This window comes from Eptesicus fuscus, chromosome 11 (genome assembly GCF_027574615.1).
Source record: "Eptesicus fuscus isolate TK198812 chromosome 11, DD_ASM_mEF_20220401, whole genome shotgun sequence".
NCBI lineage: Eukaryota > Metazoa > Chordata > Mammalia > Chiroptera > Vespertilionidae > Eptesicus > Eptesicus fuscus.
The window spans coordinates 62,302,953-62,318,293 of NC_072483.1; the positions used below are offsets into that span (position 1 = coordinate 62,302,953).

The 15,341-nt window shown below is 47.3% G+C and overlaps 1 protein-coding gene across 1 annotated transcript in view; it reads right to left on the reverse strand.

Moving 5' to 3' along the window:
- The window catches only part of INPP5D (inositol polyphosphate-5-phosphatase D), a 97,028-nt gene that overhangs the window by 39,078 nt on the left and 42,609 nt on the right, over positions 1-15,341 (reverse strand). The window contains exons 3-7 of the mRNA XM_028140589.2: positions 13,341-13,491; positions 10,885-11,056; positions 7,105-7,245; positions 4,518-4,605; positions 74-154 (exon numbers count right to left, since the gene is read on the reverse strand). Of these exons, the coding sequence (XP_027996390.2) occupies positions 74-154; positions 4,518-4,605; positions 7,105-7,245; positions 10,885-11,056; positions 13,341-13,491 (633 nt within the window). The remainder of the gene's footprint in view (positions 1-73; positions 155-4,517; positions 4,606-7,104; positions 7,246-10,884; positions 11,057-13,340; positions 13,492-15,341) is intronic.

The following is a 15,341-nucleotide window of genomic DNA, read 5'->3' on the forward strand; positions in this document are numbered from 1 at the left end:
AGTCTGCATTCTCTGAGCAAAGAGGGGACCAAAGAGATGCCAAGAGAAGCTGTAGGACCGCCCCCCCAAGTACCTTATCTTCAATAGAGGACAGTAGACTTGTCAGTTGGCTGAGCTTGGTCACCATGTTGATTGGATTGGCCTCACCAGGCACCTGGGAGATGAGGAAACAAGCAAAGAAGGACACAGTCACAGAGGACCTGTTACTGAGAGGTGTAACACTCAGCACTTTCCAGGCCTCATCTCATTTCATCCCCCTAACAACCCAGGAGTACTATTATTATCCCCCTTTGCAGATGAAGAAATCAAGGATGTTCCCAATCACCTCAAATGTATCATGGCCAAAAAAATAAGTCATTTTTTCTTCCCTCTAAATCTGCTTCTCCCCAGAGTTTCATACCTCATCCACTCATTTGCTTAAACAAAACTCTAGGATTGGCCTTGACTATTACCTTCCTCTTCCTACATCTACTGCATCGCTGCTCCTGCTGTGCTCCCAAAATAGAGCCACCCCACTGCTGAAAGCCCTAGACTAGTTGCTTCCCACCACAGGGAAACTGCTTACCCTGCCCTCAAAGACCATATGATCTAACCCTCCATGCTCAGCCATTCTCAGTCTCACTTCTGATCTGCCCAGTGCCTTGAGCTACACTTTCTGAGGAATCCCCAGAGACATGGATTTCATCTGGGAAGGCCATCCCCTATCTCAGATCCACAAAGAGGGCTTCCCTCACCACGCTAAAGTAGCCAGCCACAGTCATCTCTATCAAATCACCCTGCTTTGCTGCATATCAATCACCACAATAATTTATTTGTTCACTGTTTCCCCTGCTAGAAAGCAAGCTCCGTGAGAATTGGGACCATGCGTGCTCTGTTCAGTGCTGCAACCTTGGGGCTTGGAACAGTGCCTGCCCAGAGGAGATGCTCAGTACAATTGTTCAAGGCGTACTTGAAGTCCAGAGAGCTGAAGTTACTTGTCGGAAGTCGAACAGCTAGTGACTGGCACAGCAGGACTTGAATCCTATTGGCCTGGCACCAAATTCACAGTCTCAAGCATTTATTCCCAGAACAAACTTTTCTAAAGCATCTATTCTGTGCCAGACACATTGCCAGTGCTGGAGGTATAGAGTTAATAAGATATCCCTGCCCTCCAGAAGTAGAATGAGAGTCAGACACATGCATGATTAACTTGAATACCAAGCAGATCAGAACCAGGGTTATCTCCAACCAAATGATGCCTTTTGACCCCACCCCTTGCTTAACAAGTCAGCCAGGCTATTCTTGCTTTTGACTTCAATTTCCCACCCAGCCACGATTTATACTACTTCTGCCATCAGTAATCAACCATCACTCCATCACCACCATCTTCAGCATCACCATCACTCCCCTCCCCACCATGACCACTGTCATCTCCGTCAGCATCATCACAACCACCTCCAACCACTAGCCACACCCCCACCACAACTATCACCATCATCATCACAACTATCAACACTTCCTCTGACTGCTTTGGTCAATAGATGAGACAGTTCAGGATCCCCTTGTTTTAAGGGTTTTCTCATAAAGGATTGAAAAGATAACAGATTTTAACCCTCTCATTCACCCTGTTGAACACTTGGAATTACCTGCTTGCTACGTGGGACAGTCACCTGGCTGTCATTTTTTCTTCCCTCTAAATAGCAATTTTTTGGCTGGTGTTTTTCACTCTCTCTTGCTGAATCTGTGTCTTTTGGAGCAGACTTGGCAAAAACTCACAGACTATAAATGAAGTTCCTGACAAACTGGGGGTGAGCTCTTGGACCAGAAGGTATGAGAACAATGCTGGAGCTTTGTCCATAGGTCTGAGTCTTATTCAGTGGAACGCACAGGAGGATCCAATGAGTTCTTACACTGTATCCATCTTAATTTGAACATATTCACTCATCTAATCTGCATGTATATTTATTCTTATAATCCTTGTTATGCAGATGGGGAAGTTCAGTCAAAGTGATGAGTCATCTTGTCCAAGGTCACACAACTAGTGTACCCCGGAGATCTGAATGCAGATCTAACTCAGTGGCTCTCAGCTGGTGGCAATTTTGCCCCCCAGGGGACATTTGATAAGTCTGGAGACATTGGGGTTGTCAGCAACTAGGGCAGTGATGGGCAACCTTTTGAGCTTGGTGTGTCAAACTTCGCCAAAAAACTGAGCATAACTCGGGTAGTATGTCACTTTGAGGAAAAAACATTATTTCGCAAATGTTTCATCCTCAGGAGCAGCAAATGTTTTATCCTCGGCATGCGGCCGCCTCAGCGGCCACGTGTCATCAAAAATGGCTACGCGTGTCAGTGCTGACACGCGTGTCATAGGTTCGCCATCACTGAACAAGGGTATGCTTATGGTGTCTAGTGGGTAGAGGCTAGGATGTGTTAACAACCAATAATGCCACAGCATAGTCCCCACAATAAAGAATGGTCCAGCCAAAATGTCACTAGCCTGGGTGTTGAGGGCATAATTCACAGCTCTGCCTAGAAGTGGGTGAATTGGTCTGAGTGCCACCTGTGGGTTTGCATAAACTGACAAGTTATTTCACTTTGCTTTTCAGTTGACTTTTCAAAGGAGGATGTGGGCTCCAAGGTCAATGACTCTTCTTTCTCACATAGGGCAGACTCCTGTCTTTCTTCACCCTTCAGGCCAGCAGTCATTTTAGTAATGTTACATTTTGTACCCCCCAGCAGTTCTCAAATAAATCCCACACAGGGACTCAGGAGTCTTGCCCACCTAAAAGCAAGGGTCTAATGTTGGTAAGAGTCCAGCACATTCAGATGGCTCACATGCGCAATTTCACTTAGTGCTTTGTGGGTGTAAATCTTTCTGGTCCAATTTCCACAACATACTGTACATACTGTTCCACCATTTACTTTTTTTTTTTTTCACCCTACAGTATGTCTTGGAGATCTTTCCACGTCATTGCACCCACCGTAGAAAATTCTGCACCATAGTTTAACAACTCTCTCTTTTGTGTGGTTTCCAATGTTTTTTTTGCTTTTAGAGTCAAAGCCACAATAAACATATTTGTCAACATCTCTTTGTCCCTAAGATAACTGTCTACATATAGAACTGCTTGCTTGTAAGAGGCATGCATTTAACATTTTCTTGCTGCTGCGGCCCAGGGCAGACCACCCATCAATATCACTATATGTGGCTTAGTGATTATTTCTAACTACGGTCACCTGGGAGGCAGTAGGAGCAGGAGCCCTACTCTCCTTCGTGCCCCTGAAAGTAGGAGAGAACTCTCCCTGGGGGGACAGGTGCCCGCCCTGCTCCTGAGGGCTGAGACAAAACCTTATCACATCTGGGAATCCGGAATGAGAGAGCTGTGTAAATAAGCCTATCTCCTTGAGCCCAAGCCCTGCTTACTTTCCCTTTAATGAGCAGTGACTTTCTCTGTCTGGTCAGTTTCTCATAAATGTGTTTTTCTAAAAACTATAAAAAGGTGCCTAGTTCAATCATTTCTTTGAGCCTCATTTTATAATCTGAGCATCATACTGTGGCTTTCCTGCATGCATGTGTCAAATTGTTTTTTTCTCCTGTTAATCTAGTCTTGTGTCAATTGTATTATTTTATTACTAGTCCAGCTGTTAAAAACTAAAGAAGGGTAGAAGGGAGTGAATGCTCTCCCTTCCCTAATAATGCAAATGGCCAAACAGTCTTTCAGAAAATCCATTTCCATTCCAGCAGTGCGGACAGGTGAGCCCTTGTGAGTTCCTGGTCCCCACACAGCCAAACCCTGACTTCACCAATCAGCTCTTGGCTTATCTGATATGCAAGTACACAGTTCTCGTTTTGAATGTCATTTTCTGGTTACTAACGAGGTACGGTCAAACACCTTTTCATGTGTATCTTGGCCATTCCAAGTTCTTCAGTAAAACAGTCTTCTTTATAGCCTTTCCCCATTTTAAAAAGTGGGTTGTTTTGACTGAATTATTTGTAGACTTAAAAAAAAAACACCATGTTAATCCTTTGTCTCTTATCTTGGTTGCAAGTACTTTCTCTGAGATATTAGTTTCCTTGTTTTTAATTCTGCAGATGACACCTCTTGTCACACAGATCTTTGCTCAAAGGACACTTGGTCTTGGCCCCCTGCTAGGCCGTGAGCAGGTGACTGTGGAGGGAGGGAGGTGCATGCATTCCTTGCTCTTCCTGGGGCAAAGGCAGCATCAAGAATTTAGGCACCTCATGTGCTTCATTCGGTTTCTGAAGAAAATGTTGGGAAGAGGCCCTGCCACCTTATGTAGCACTAATAAGTACTTTTGCAGATGGGTGACTAATTTAAAATCTTATTTCTCAAGTCAAAGTCAGGCAGTAGAAAATGCCTTATGGGGGGTGAGGTGGGGGGGATGGGCAGAGTTCTGTGGCTCTCACCCTTCACCCACAGCATAATCTGACGGTCCAGCCATCTGGATTCTGGCAACCTCGATAACCCACCCCCAACCCCAGTTTATCAAACTCATCTTTCTAACCCACAAACCCTTACCTGAGGCCGTGGACGGAGGCCCGGGGAGAGCTGCTGGTCAAACAACCTCTGCAGAGACTCCAGGGAGGGAAGGGTCCGGATGACTTCTCTGGGGGCAGGGGACAAGGTGAAGGTCAAGGATTAGTGAGGACTCCGGCTGAGGTGACCCTAGCTCCATCTGAGCCCCGTCTGGCGAAGGCGAGAATCCTTCCCAGAAGAACAAGCCCCTGCAAAGATGCAGGCCTGCCCATCCCCCAGACCTCCACTCCTTTCCATCCCACACTCCAGACCAAACTGAAGTTGTGATTTATAGACCTGATTTACCTCTGCTTAGTCATACAAGGCCTGTAGAAAATTTTGATCTAAAATCTCAAAACTACTTTGAAATCACTTAGTAACCCATGGTTCCAACATTTGCTGTTAATAAGAATCACACACACACACACACACACACACACACACACACACACACACATACACACAATCACACACATATACCTATGTTAAAAATGCAAATTTCTGGGTCCCAATCTGATTTGGTCCGGAATCTGCATTTTAAATATGTGCCCCAGGGCTTCCTGTGCTGGCCATCTGTGCTTCCTGGTTCAAGTCCCCTCCTCCAAGCTCAGATGGACGCCCAGAGAGGTTTTCCTTGGCCTGATCCTTGAGGAGCCAATACTAGGGCTTTATGGATTCTTCCTTCTCTTCTCATCTTTTTCAAGTGTTTAAGCATGGTGGGCAAACAATTTTGAGTTCTGCTTCTCACTTACTTCACCAAAAACTGTTTTTGTTTTTACAAATTTGACATTCTAGTGGTTTCCAAATAATCTATGGACTAAATGTGCCCAAATTGTTGTAGATATTAGATTATTTTAAGATCTTAGGGATCATAAATAAAGGCTTCTCTGAACAGCTTTGTTCATATAGCTCTTCCTTTCTTATTCTCAAGTGCAATTTAAGGATAACCAGAGATTACAGCTCTTGATCAATATTTCCAAGCCTTTGAGTCATTAGTATCAACTATAGGGTCATCAGCACTGTCCAAGCTAGATGTGCTGTCTGAATTCTTTCTATTATTTTATTTTTCTCTCTCTCTCTCAATGCTGCATTTCAATGCTGATGAATTGATTTGCATATCTTTAATTTCTAATGTCATTAAGTATTTTTCTTACAAGGTTGGTTGTAGCTGTATTTCTCTTTGAACAAACTGTTCATGTCCTTTGTTAGTTTTCTCCTGGGAATTTTGTTAGTAGTTTTATACATTGGTATAAACTTCATATATTGCTTTGCTTTTTATTTAATCTAGATGTTGTTGTTGTTTTTTCCATTCTGTTATTTTCATCCTCGGTGGACTGCATTTCATTATAAAGTGATCTGTAATTTTTTACTGACCCATTTTTCATCTTTCCTTGGTAAAATTTTTTTGCTTACCTTAATCAACACTTATTATCAGTATTTACTAGTGAGCAATTACTTGCTCATTTTAAATTGGTCTCTCACTCTTTTATTTTTTAAAATATGTCTTTATTGAGTTTTAGAGAGAGCTAGAGCGAGAGAGATAAACATCTATGTGATAGAAAAACATTGATCGGCCGCCTCCTGCATGCCCCCAACTGAGTATCGAGCCTGTAACCCAGGCATGTGTCCCCACTAGGATTCGAACCAGTGACCTTTGGTGCATGGGATGACATTCAACCAATTAAGCCACCCGGCCAGGGTGGTCTCTACCCTTTTTAAAAGTTATGTTTTACATGGGTCTTTTGTGGACCTGCTACACTCAGTATCCCACACCTACACCAGGTAGCCTATCACGGTGTCCGTTTCTTCCTTAACTCAGCTGTGACTTAGGAAACCATCTAAAAATGTCTAGATGGTTGAGTGGTTATGGCTAGCTCTGTTAGTTATTTCTGTTTTCATCATATTGTGTTCTGGGAGTTTAGGATGAACACTTTTGCTTTGAGTGTATTCATATCCAGCTGCTCAGTAAGCTGCTGGGTTCTTAGTTTTAGGATCACCAGCACTCAGAAATTTGGGGGAAAACAAATTCTTGGATCCTTTTTGAAGTATAGGCATGTGATTAATTCTATGACCTTGAATAACAGGTAGCAATCAGATGTCGGGGAACACTGCCCACGTGCTGAAGTGATTGGATAAGCTTAGTGGAGAGACTTAAAGGTATATTTTCTTCTGGACAAGGAAGGAGCAAAGAGTGGGATTTCCATTAGAGCAGAAATAAACGCTTGTTACCAGTCATCATGAAATTGTTTGTTAAAAAGAGAGTACCATGTGTCTATGTTTTCCTTGGTGATGAATGAATGATAATAACAGCATCAAATGGAAAAATATCTCCAACGGAGAACCTCCTGCCCATCCCTTCCCATAGCAACTGGCCTCCAATGAACTTCAGTTAAAAAAAAAAAAGGCACTACAATTCAAATACCATACAAACAAAACCTGAAACAAGCATGAAGATTTCTAAATCCCACCAAACTGTCTGATTATTCCAAGTACAGCAGCGGTATCTGAGCAGCCAGGGGGAGCCCTGGGTCACCCTAATGAGCTGGCTCCCTTGCCCAGGTCCCCGCCCTCTGCCCCATCGGCTTGTTACCCATAGAGCTCCTTGCACAGCAGCACGGTCAGTTTCTTCAGATGAGGGAGACTGCTGGAGCCCGTCTTCACAAAATCAGCATCCAGGGTGAGCTGAGTGCTTAAATAGTCCTGGATGGCTTTCAGATGCTCTTCTGGAAGCCTGAGGGGAAAAAAACAACAAATAAAAACATGCTTGTCCTGTTCGTTTGGCCACAGACACCAGCAAAAAGGAGAAGAAATCTGCACTCTGAGTCTCCTGCTGAGACAAGGTCCTTCAGGGGATCATCTCCACCTTTTTGGTTCCCTGGGTCTCACTGGGGCTAGAAAAACAGGTTGTAGCAAGATTAAAGGGTTGCGTAAGGGAGGGGGCCTGGTAACCTACCCATAAAGGCTCTTTCCCAAGCCAGTACTTGGAAGGTGGTGATACCCAGAAATGTTTATCCTCTAAAAAGAAGATAAAACAGTTTGGAAAATGTCCCGTGGAGTTGTTTCCCTACTTTATCTATTCCAAAACATGGAATCTGAGGGCTGAGTGATGGCAAATGGTTCCAGCTCACATGCCAACTGCAAATTCACAGCCAAAGGCCACCTGGAGCCCTGTGTCGGGAAGTTCCAAGTGATTCTAGGCTCCGTGGGGAATGAAGTCTCTGTGATGAGAGATGGGGCTGGGAATGTGGTAGTGGCAGCCGAAGTGCCCTGCCCTGAGCCTCCCTCCCAGTTCTGGTCCAGCCCCTTCATGGACTGCAGGTCAGACTTGCTCATTGAACACCACGTCCCAGCAGAGGAGAGCCCAGGCCATATCTGATCACACCCCTACATTCTATGTCCCAGCACCTTTTTTTTCCTAGATAACTTTTTTGTTGTTGTTAACCCTCACCCAACGATATTTTTTCTATTGATTTTTTTAGAGAGAGTGGAAGGAAGGGAGGGGGAGGGGGCAGAGAGAGAGAGCGAGAGAAACATTGATGTGACAGAGACACATTGATAGGTTGCCTCCCACACGTGCTCTGACTAGGGCCAGTGATTAAATCTGCAACGTGTCCTTGACTGGGCATCAAACCCGGGACCCTGCAATGCATGGGCCGATGCTCTAACCCAGTGGTCGGCAAACTCATTAGTCAACAGAGCCAAATATCGACAGTACAACGATTGAAATTTCTTTGAGAGCCAAATTTTTTAAACTTAAACTTCTTCTAACGCCACTTCTTCAAAATAGGCTGGCCCAGGCCGTGATATTTTGTGGAAGAGCCACACTCAAGGGGCCAAAGAGCCGCATGTGGCTCGCGAGCCACAGTTTGCCGACCACGGCTCTAACCACTTAGCTACACCAGACAGGGCTCTAGATAACTTTTGAATCTTGGTTCCTATAATATAAAAATTAATCCCAGCAAATATTTCCTGAGTATAACACCCCAGTCACTCTGCTAAGCACTTTATGCTCGTTTTGCCCTTTAATCCCCAAATCAATGTTATGAGGCAGGTATAATTCCTGTTTCACAAATGAGGAAACTGAGATTCAAGGATGGTGATATACCCGTGTGAAAAAAAAATTATTGCAAGCCTTAAAAATCTTTGTTCCAGCCTTGACAGGTAATCAAATTCAAACTGGAGGTCACAGGTTTTTGAGGTTTCTTTTGAGGATCCTTGAAAGAATGAAAAGTTGTTGCTCTTAAGATTAGCGAGAAGTGAACTAGCCATTCTGACTTCTCTAGTTTGAGAAATCAGCAGCTATTTACATACCAGTTGTCAGAACATTTAAGTTTAATCTATACTTGTTCTTAGTCTTGACATCATAAAAATCTCCATATATAGTAAGATATGTATTTTTAACCATTCTAATGACTACTGATTTATAACTTGGAGACCATGAAGCCTTGCTGTAGGAAGCGATATTCGTTAAAATGTTTGTCGTAGAAACGTGTTGACGTAAGATGGAAACTGCTGTTCAGAGGTTAATTTTACTCAGCGGTCGTCTTATGTTAACCAACACCTAACTGATTAGATCTAATTCACTTGCACAAAAGACTGTGCAGGTCATCTTATAATTAACAATAACCTAAAGGTGGACCTCGGTGTACAGAGCTATTTTACAAGCAAAATTGATTAACTTCCAAACACAAGGAAGAATCTCAGCTTTTCATGACCCAGAAGAGAACAGCGGGCCGGCCCTGTGTCCTCCACCATGCGCCATGTACTCATCCCCAACTCCATGCAGAAGTTTTAGGAAGGTTCTATTGCCGCATGTTAGCTGAGAAGCAACACCAGAGAGAGCATGCCTCCCCTGCTCACAAGCCCTCGGCTGCCCCCACGCTCCTCAGGAGGCTGCACAGAGGCTCAGTGGCATACACTGTCCTCCACTGGGCCCTAGAGAACACCTGTCCCTAGAGAGGAGGCACTGGAGAGGAGATGGAGTCAGTAGATGTGGGAGAGGCGGGAAGACTGGGGAGATGGTGGCACCACTGGGCTCCCTGTCTATTTCCTCAAGGAAGTCACTGCATTTGGCATCTAAACCTGGAGAGAAATGCGAACTCAAGGAAACCAACAATGGGCTCTGCATGAAATATTTTAATAACCATTTGTTATTTAGATGAGTATATCAGGATAATCATGATAATGTATGAACATATTCAAAGCACTGGGTGTGTAGCCAATTGATAAAAAGTACAGGTAACTCAGAGTGTGCAGAGCACACAGCTGGTGAGCCTGGAGAAGAATCAGGGGATGTGTCCCAGTGGAAACAGGAAACACCAGGTATCTTAGCAACTGGATGCTGGTAGGTACCTGCAGGCATTTCCTTTGTATTTTGTCCGATTGGGTGGTAGGTGAGCAGCCTCGGCTGCCTCAAGTTGATCTTTCAAGTTGGAGATGTTGCAGCAGCCTGCTACATCTTTGGGATATTCTTTGGGGGGCCCTTTTCTCACAAAGAAACAAAAATATTTCTAAATTATTAATGCATGGAAGTTACTGGTACTAACTAATTCATACACGAGGCAACATGCTGGGCACTGGGGACAAGATCCTCATGGAGCTTCCTTCCTATTGAAGCTGTTCCCAGGGCCTTGAAGTCAGGGCCTCTGATTTGCAAGTGCTGGGCCTTCTAAGGGAGGGACCACAGGGCAAAGAAGCCCCGGACCTTGTCAGTGTGGACCAGCCAGTATGCTGAGAACCCTGGATCAGAGCAAGTAAGACTTAGAGTATTGGAACGAAAGCATCTCACACCCCGCATCACAAAGGAAGGGGCGCCATGCTGTGCAGACCTCACAGTTCATACCACATATGGAACTATTGCTCTGACCCATTTACTGGTGACAAGGAAGGCGGCCCCCTTTGAGCGGGGCCCGGAGCAGGAAAGGGCTGTGTGGCTGATCGGGGCTGCAGGGCAGGCAGCTCCTCTGCTTGGGCCATCTCACTCAGTAGCTGGGGTGGTTCTAGAGGCACTGTGATGGAAAAGATGCTGGGTGTAGTTTATGGCAAGTCCCAGTAAGGGAGTCTCAGCACAGGTCCCTAAAGTCTGGACCACACTGATGGCAGCAGACGTACGTCATTCCAGAGCCAGCTCCTGCCACACTGCTGGGCTGTGAGACGGAGCCTCTGAGCAGGGCCACCCAGCGCCCATGCCGTGGAGCCACCAGGTGAACTGGGCTCCCTCAGACACACCATCCCCTCTGGGGGGCCAGTGGGCCACAACTAGCTGTCCTGGGGTGGAAGGCGTACCTCCAGGAGTGAGTTCTGAGGGGGCTGCCTGGGGGCTGTGGCTCTGAGGCTGGCCTCTGAGGGGACCCACCAGGTAGAGACTCACCCGCTGGTGTCCATGCTCTGTAGTCGTTGAAACAAGGTCTCGGAGAGGCTCGGCCGGCTGACCTCGGTGGCTCTCAGATTCTCACTCAAGGGGGGCACCTCCTTGGCCTCACATGGCCCGACAGATAAAGGGATGTTTCTTGGTGGCAGTTCAGGCGGAGATGGAACACCTTCTACCCAAGAGAAGAGCAGAAATGTCATTCGGACTAAGCTTTAGCTTCTCTCTGGGTCACTCGCCTACAGAGAGGGCCACATAGCTGATGCACTATGTCCTCTGTGCAGAACCCATCTGGGCCCACACTGTTCCTGCCGTCCCCACCCCCTCACTGCCTCCCCGACTGGAGGGGGAGCCCACTGAGGCCAGGGGTCTAGTCTTAGTGGTCTTTGGCTCGGGGGGCCTAGAACGGTTTGTCCCATTGAGGAACCCAGAAAACACTTGACATTTGGAGTCCAATGGCTGTGCCAGGCAGAGCGGCTGGCCTGGGGCAGGTGGAGCCAGCAGCCCTAGGCAGCTCAGCAGAACGGCCAGCTTTCGGGGCTGAAGCAGAGGCCCTTGACCAGGCAGAGAGAGGCCCCCTTCCCAAAACAGGAGGAGCAGGGTGGGGAGCAGGCAGGCCGACACCAGCTCATCCCTCTCCTACCTTGCCCCCTTTCTCTGCTTTCTCTCCAGCCTCTGAACCCCAGGCCTTCAGAGATAAAATAAAATAAAATAAAATAAAATAAATAAAATAAAATAAAATAAAATAAAATAAAATAAAATAAATAAAATAAAATAAAGCAACTGAAGGGTCTTCCTTCACCAAGAGAATTGAAATATAACACAAATGACTTGAACTCGCCTGGGAAGTGAAACTCCTGCCTATTCATCTTTAGGAGGACTTCCACCCTCCACTCATCAAACGGGTGAGGGTCCTGGGCCCCTGCATCCAGGACCCCCTTGCCTGAGCCTCTTTGCACACCAAATGGTCGCCCCACGGTCTTGGCCACAGAGCTACCTCTTGAAAGGATCAGCCCTCACTTCCTCTCCCGCTGGGCTCTCTGGCTCTTTAGATGGTTGAACTGTTATGAGCCCCACGGGGACTGCAGCGCCTTGAGACCGGGGCTTCGTTTGGGGAAGTAGAGCCTGCAGTTGGCAGACACTGCTTCTCTTTTGGCTCTTACAGAAGGTCTCGGGACTTTCTCAGATGGCCATCCCCAGAGGGGCAGAAAAGCTGGGCTGGGGCTGTAAGGCAAGTGAGGACACTCATGTGGAGGGCATTTCTGCAGAATGGTCTCTGTGTCAAGGCCAAGGCAAGCACATCTGGGGGGCGTCTGGGGGACATTCGGCTGTGGCACAGTCCTGGTGAATGACCCTGCACTCACACATGGATAGGTCGACTCTGACTACTTCACAACTGAGGGCACCTCTTACTGGGCTGAGGGAGGGAGAAGAGACATGGCCTGCCTGGGTCCCCCTCAGCCTCCATGGCTGCCTTTGGAAACCCTTTGCCTGGCCCCGCCCTCTCCACCCAGCTGATGAGGCCGCCTTGAGAGTTAACCCTTGGAGGCAGTGGGTGAGCTGTGTAGCCACTCAAAGTGGGTCGCCTGGAAGCAGGGAAGAAGGTGGGTGGCGACCCACAAGCCAGCCCACGGCAATGGGATGAGAAGGGTGTCTAGTTCATGGCTGGCAGCAGCCTGCCAGGGACAGGAGGGGAGACAGCCAGGGACCTCAGCGTCTCTGCTCTAATCTGCCCTCCCTTGGGGGCGACCCTGGGGGACCTGGTTGTTTCCAGGCCCTGGAATTTAGGAAGAGCCCTGACCTCCTAAGTTGAAGGGTTCAATCAATTCAGTATCTCGGGGGTTTTCTTTTAGGAAGTGAACTTTTAGGGGGAATAGAAGAGGGCCACCCAGGTGTGCCGCCACCTGCACGGCCTTCTCTGCCAGCTCTTGTCCTGTTCTGTCTGTCCCTCTGCAGCTTACAGGGCAGGTCAGATTCACACATGCTTTGAAGGGTCTGTAAGTTTTATTTTATTTTAATGATGATAAAAAGAAACACCTTTCTTACCCTTCCAGTTGGCAGCAAGGATTCCCTCGTCTTCCACTTCTTTCCCAGTGAAATGCAGCTAACTATTTTGATGATGATGGCAGCTGCATTTATTGAGCACTTACTATGTACTAGGCTCTGGGCTCTATGTTTATTGACTCATTTGATGACACCCTGAGAGGTAGATATTATTTTTACTGTCTCTTTAAGAGAAGTCTGTGGTTCAGAGAGGTTAAGTAATTCACCCAAGGTCACACAACTAAGAGGCTGAGGAGCAGGAAGTCCAACCCAGGGCTATCTGACTCCACAGCCTGTGTCCTTACTTGTCCTTAACCACTGTGTCACACTCTCTCCCCCTGACAATCAGACCCACCTAACCTATGAACACTTGTAGTGAGAGAAACACCCCACCTCTGCCCGGTGTCCCTTCCTACCCGTCTCCTCCTCTGGCTCATCGCCGGTGTCCTCTTCCTCCAGTGGCACGGGATACTGCAGGTGGGTGACCAGACCCATGTTTTCCTTCTTGTAGAACTCGATGAGCTGGTCCAGCTTGGTGAAGAACCTCATGGGGACACCTTCAGATGCCTGAGGACAGAACCCCAAACAGAAGCATGGTTGACTGGCTGGGACATCACCCAACCACAAAGGCCACCTGCAGCAGAGACCAGGGGCCTGAGAGAGCAACCACGATCCAGAAAAAGCCCTGGGCATGCCTACCTGCCACGCCCACACCCTCACATCCTGTGACCAGCAGGCCCCAAGAGCCAGTCTTCGGAAAGGCACAAATAGGACAGTTGGAAAGATTTTTTTCTTTTAGTTAAAAAAAAAAACACACAATACTTTTATTTTTTAAATTATTTTATTATACAAGTAATATATTTTCATTATGGCAAAATACAGAATTTTTAAAAATAATTTTTATTGTTGAAAGTATTACATATGTCCCCCTTCACCCCCCCCCCCCATTGGCCCCCTCCAGCCTACCCCCTCCTCCTCCTCCACCCCAGGCCTTCAGCACCCTATTGTCTGTGTGAAAATACAGACTTTTATTTTTAAAAAGAAATCACTTGTAATCCCACAACCTTGAGAGAACTTTTCAATAGTTTAGAATGTTTTTCTAGACTGTGTGTGTGTGTGTGTGTGTGAGTGTGTGTGTGAGTGTGTGTGTGTGTGTGTGTGTGTGTGTGAGTGTGTGTGTGTGAGTGTGTGTGTGTGAGTGTGTGTGTGTGTGTGTGTGTGTGTGTGTGTGTGTGTGTGTGTGTGGCGGGGAAGTTATCCCTCCACCCTGAAAAAATCACTTATTTTTAAATACAGGAAAAATCTATCCTAGCAATTATTTGGCTTTTATTCCTATATTTTTTCATTTGCTATACTTCTGCTTTATCAAAGCCCAGCAGATGAGTTAGCACAAAAATCTTCTCTGATTTGTATCTCTGTTGCTGATGACAGAGGAGACAGGCGACAATTCCCTGGGGCTGTTCAAATGCCCTGGGGCCAGTTCTTCCTCCGGTTCTGTGACTTGAGCAGGAAACTGCAGGAGGTCCAGGGGCAGTCAGCTCCTCTTGCTGAGACCCCACCCCAGGTCTCACCATGCCGGAGGCCCAGGCTCTGCCCCTGTTGGTTCCCCCTGAGGGGTTATCAGGCAGCAGGTGGTTGGGACAACTCCCAGCAGGAGACTTACAGTCTTATCAATGCTGTACCCTACATCTCCTAACCCAACAGGTTCCAGTGTCCTATCGAGCCTCCCTGTCTCAAAGAGTGCACTGTCTTCTCCCCATTAGCCCAACCAGAAATCCAGAGGCATCTTGGACTTCCCCCTCCCTCTGGCACAAAGGGCAAAGGCAGACAGAGTGAGGCAGGGTGTCCCTGATCCAGCCAGGGAGAGGCTGAGCAGGGCTGCAGCCTTGGGTTGGGGAGGAAGATGCAGCTGGGCTCCAGAGAGGGGCCTGGACACAGGGATGAGTACCAAGGAGGTACCCGCCTCTGGGTGGGGCTTCCCTGGCCTCGAAGGGGCACAGCACCCCTGGTCCTAACACCGAGTGCCTGTGATTCACCCTTGTTATCATAACCGCCATCAGGTCAAAGACAGTCATGCGATTTTAAAATGAGTTGAGAGAGTGCCGTCTTTGGAGTTGGAGGTCAGGGGTCCAACTGCTCCCCTGGGGACTGCCTGCTGCCTTCTTACTGAAGGGACTGGGTCCCATCGCTGGTGGAAAAGGAGGCCAATAGGCAGAAAGGGTGGGGGTTGGAAAGCCCACCCCGGTGAACCAGCGGGGTCTAGGGCTGTGTGTGGCTGGATTGTCGTGACTCATTCACCTTTAAGCCGGGTACCTCCTGCCCTAGCATGACTGGGCCTGACAGGGAGGATGGGGCGGTGCTCTGGTGTGAGGGTCTTCAGGGCTCCAGGTAAGAGGCATTGGGAGAGAAGACTAGGC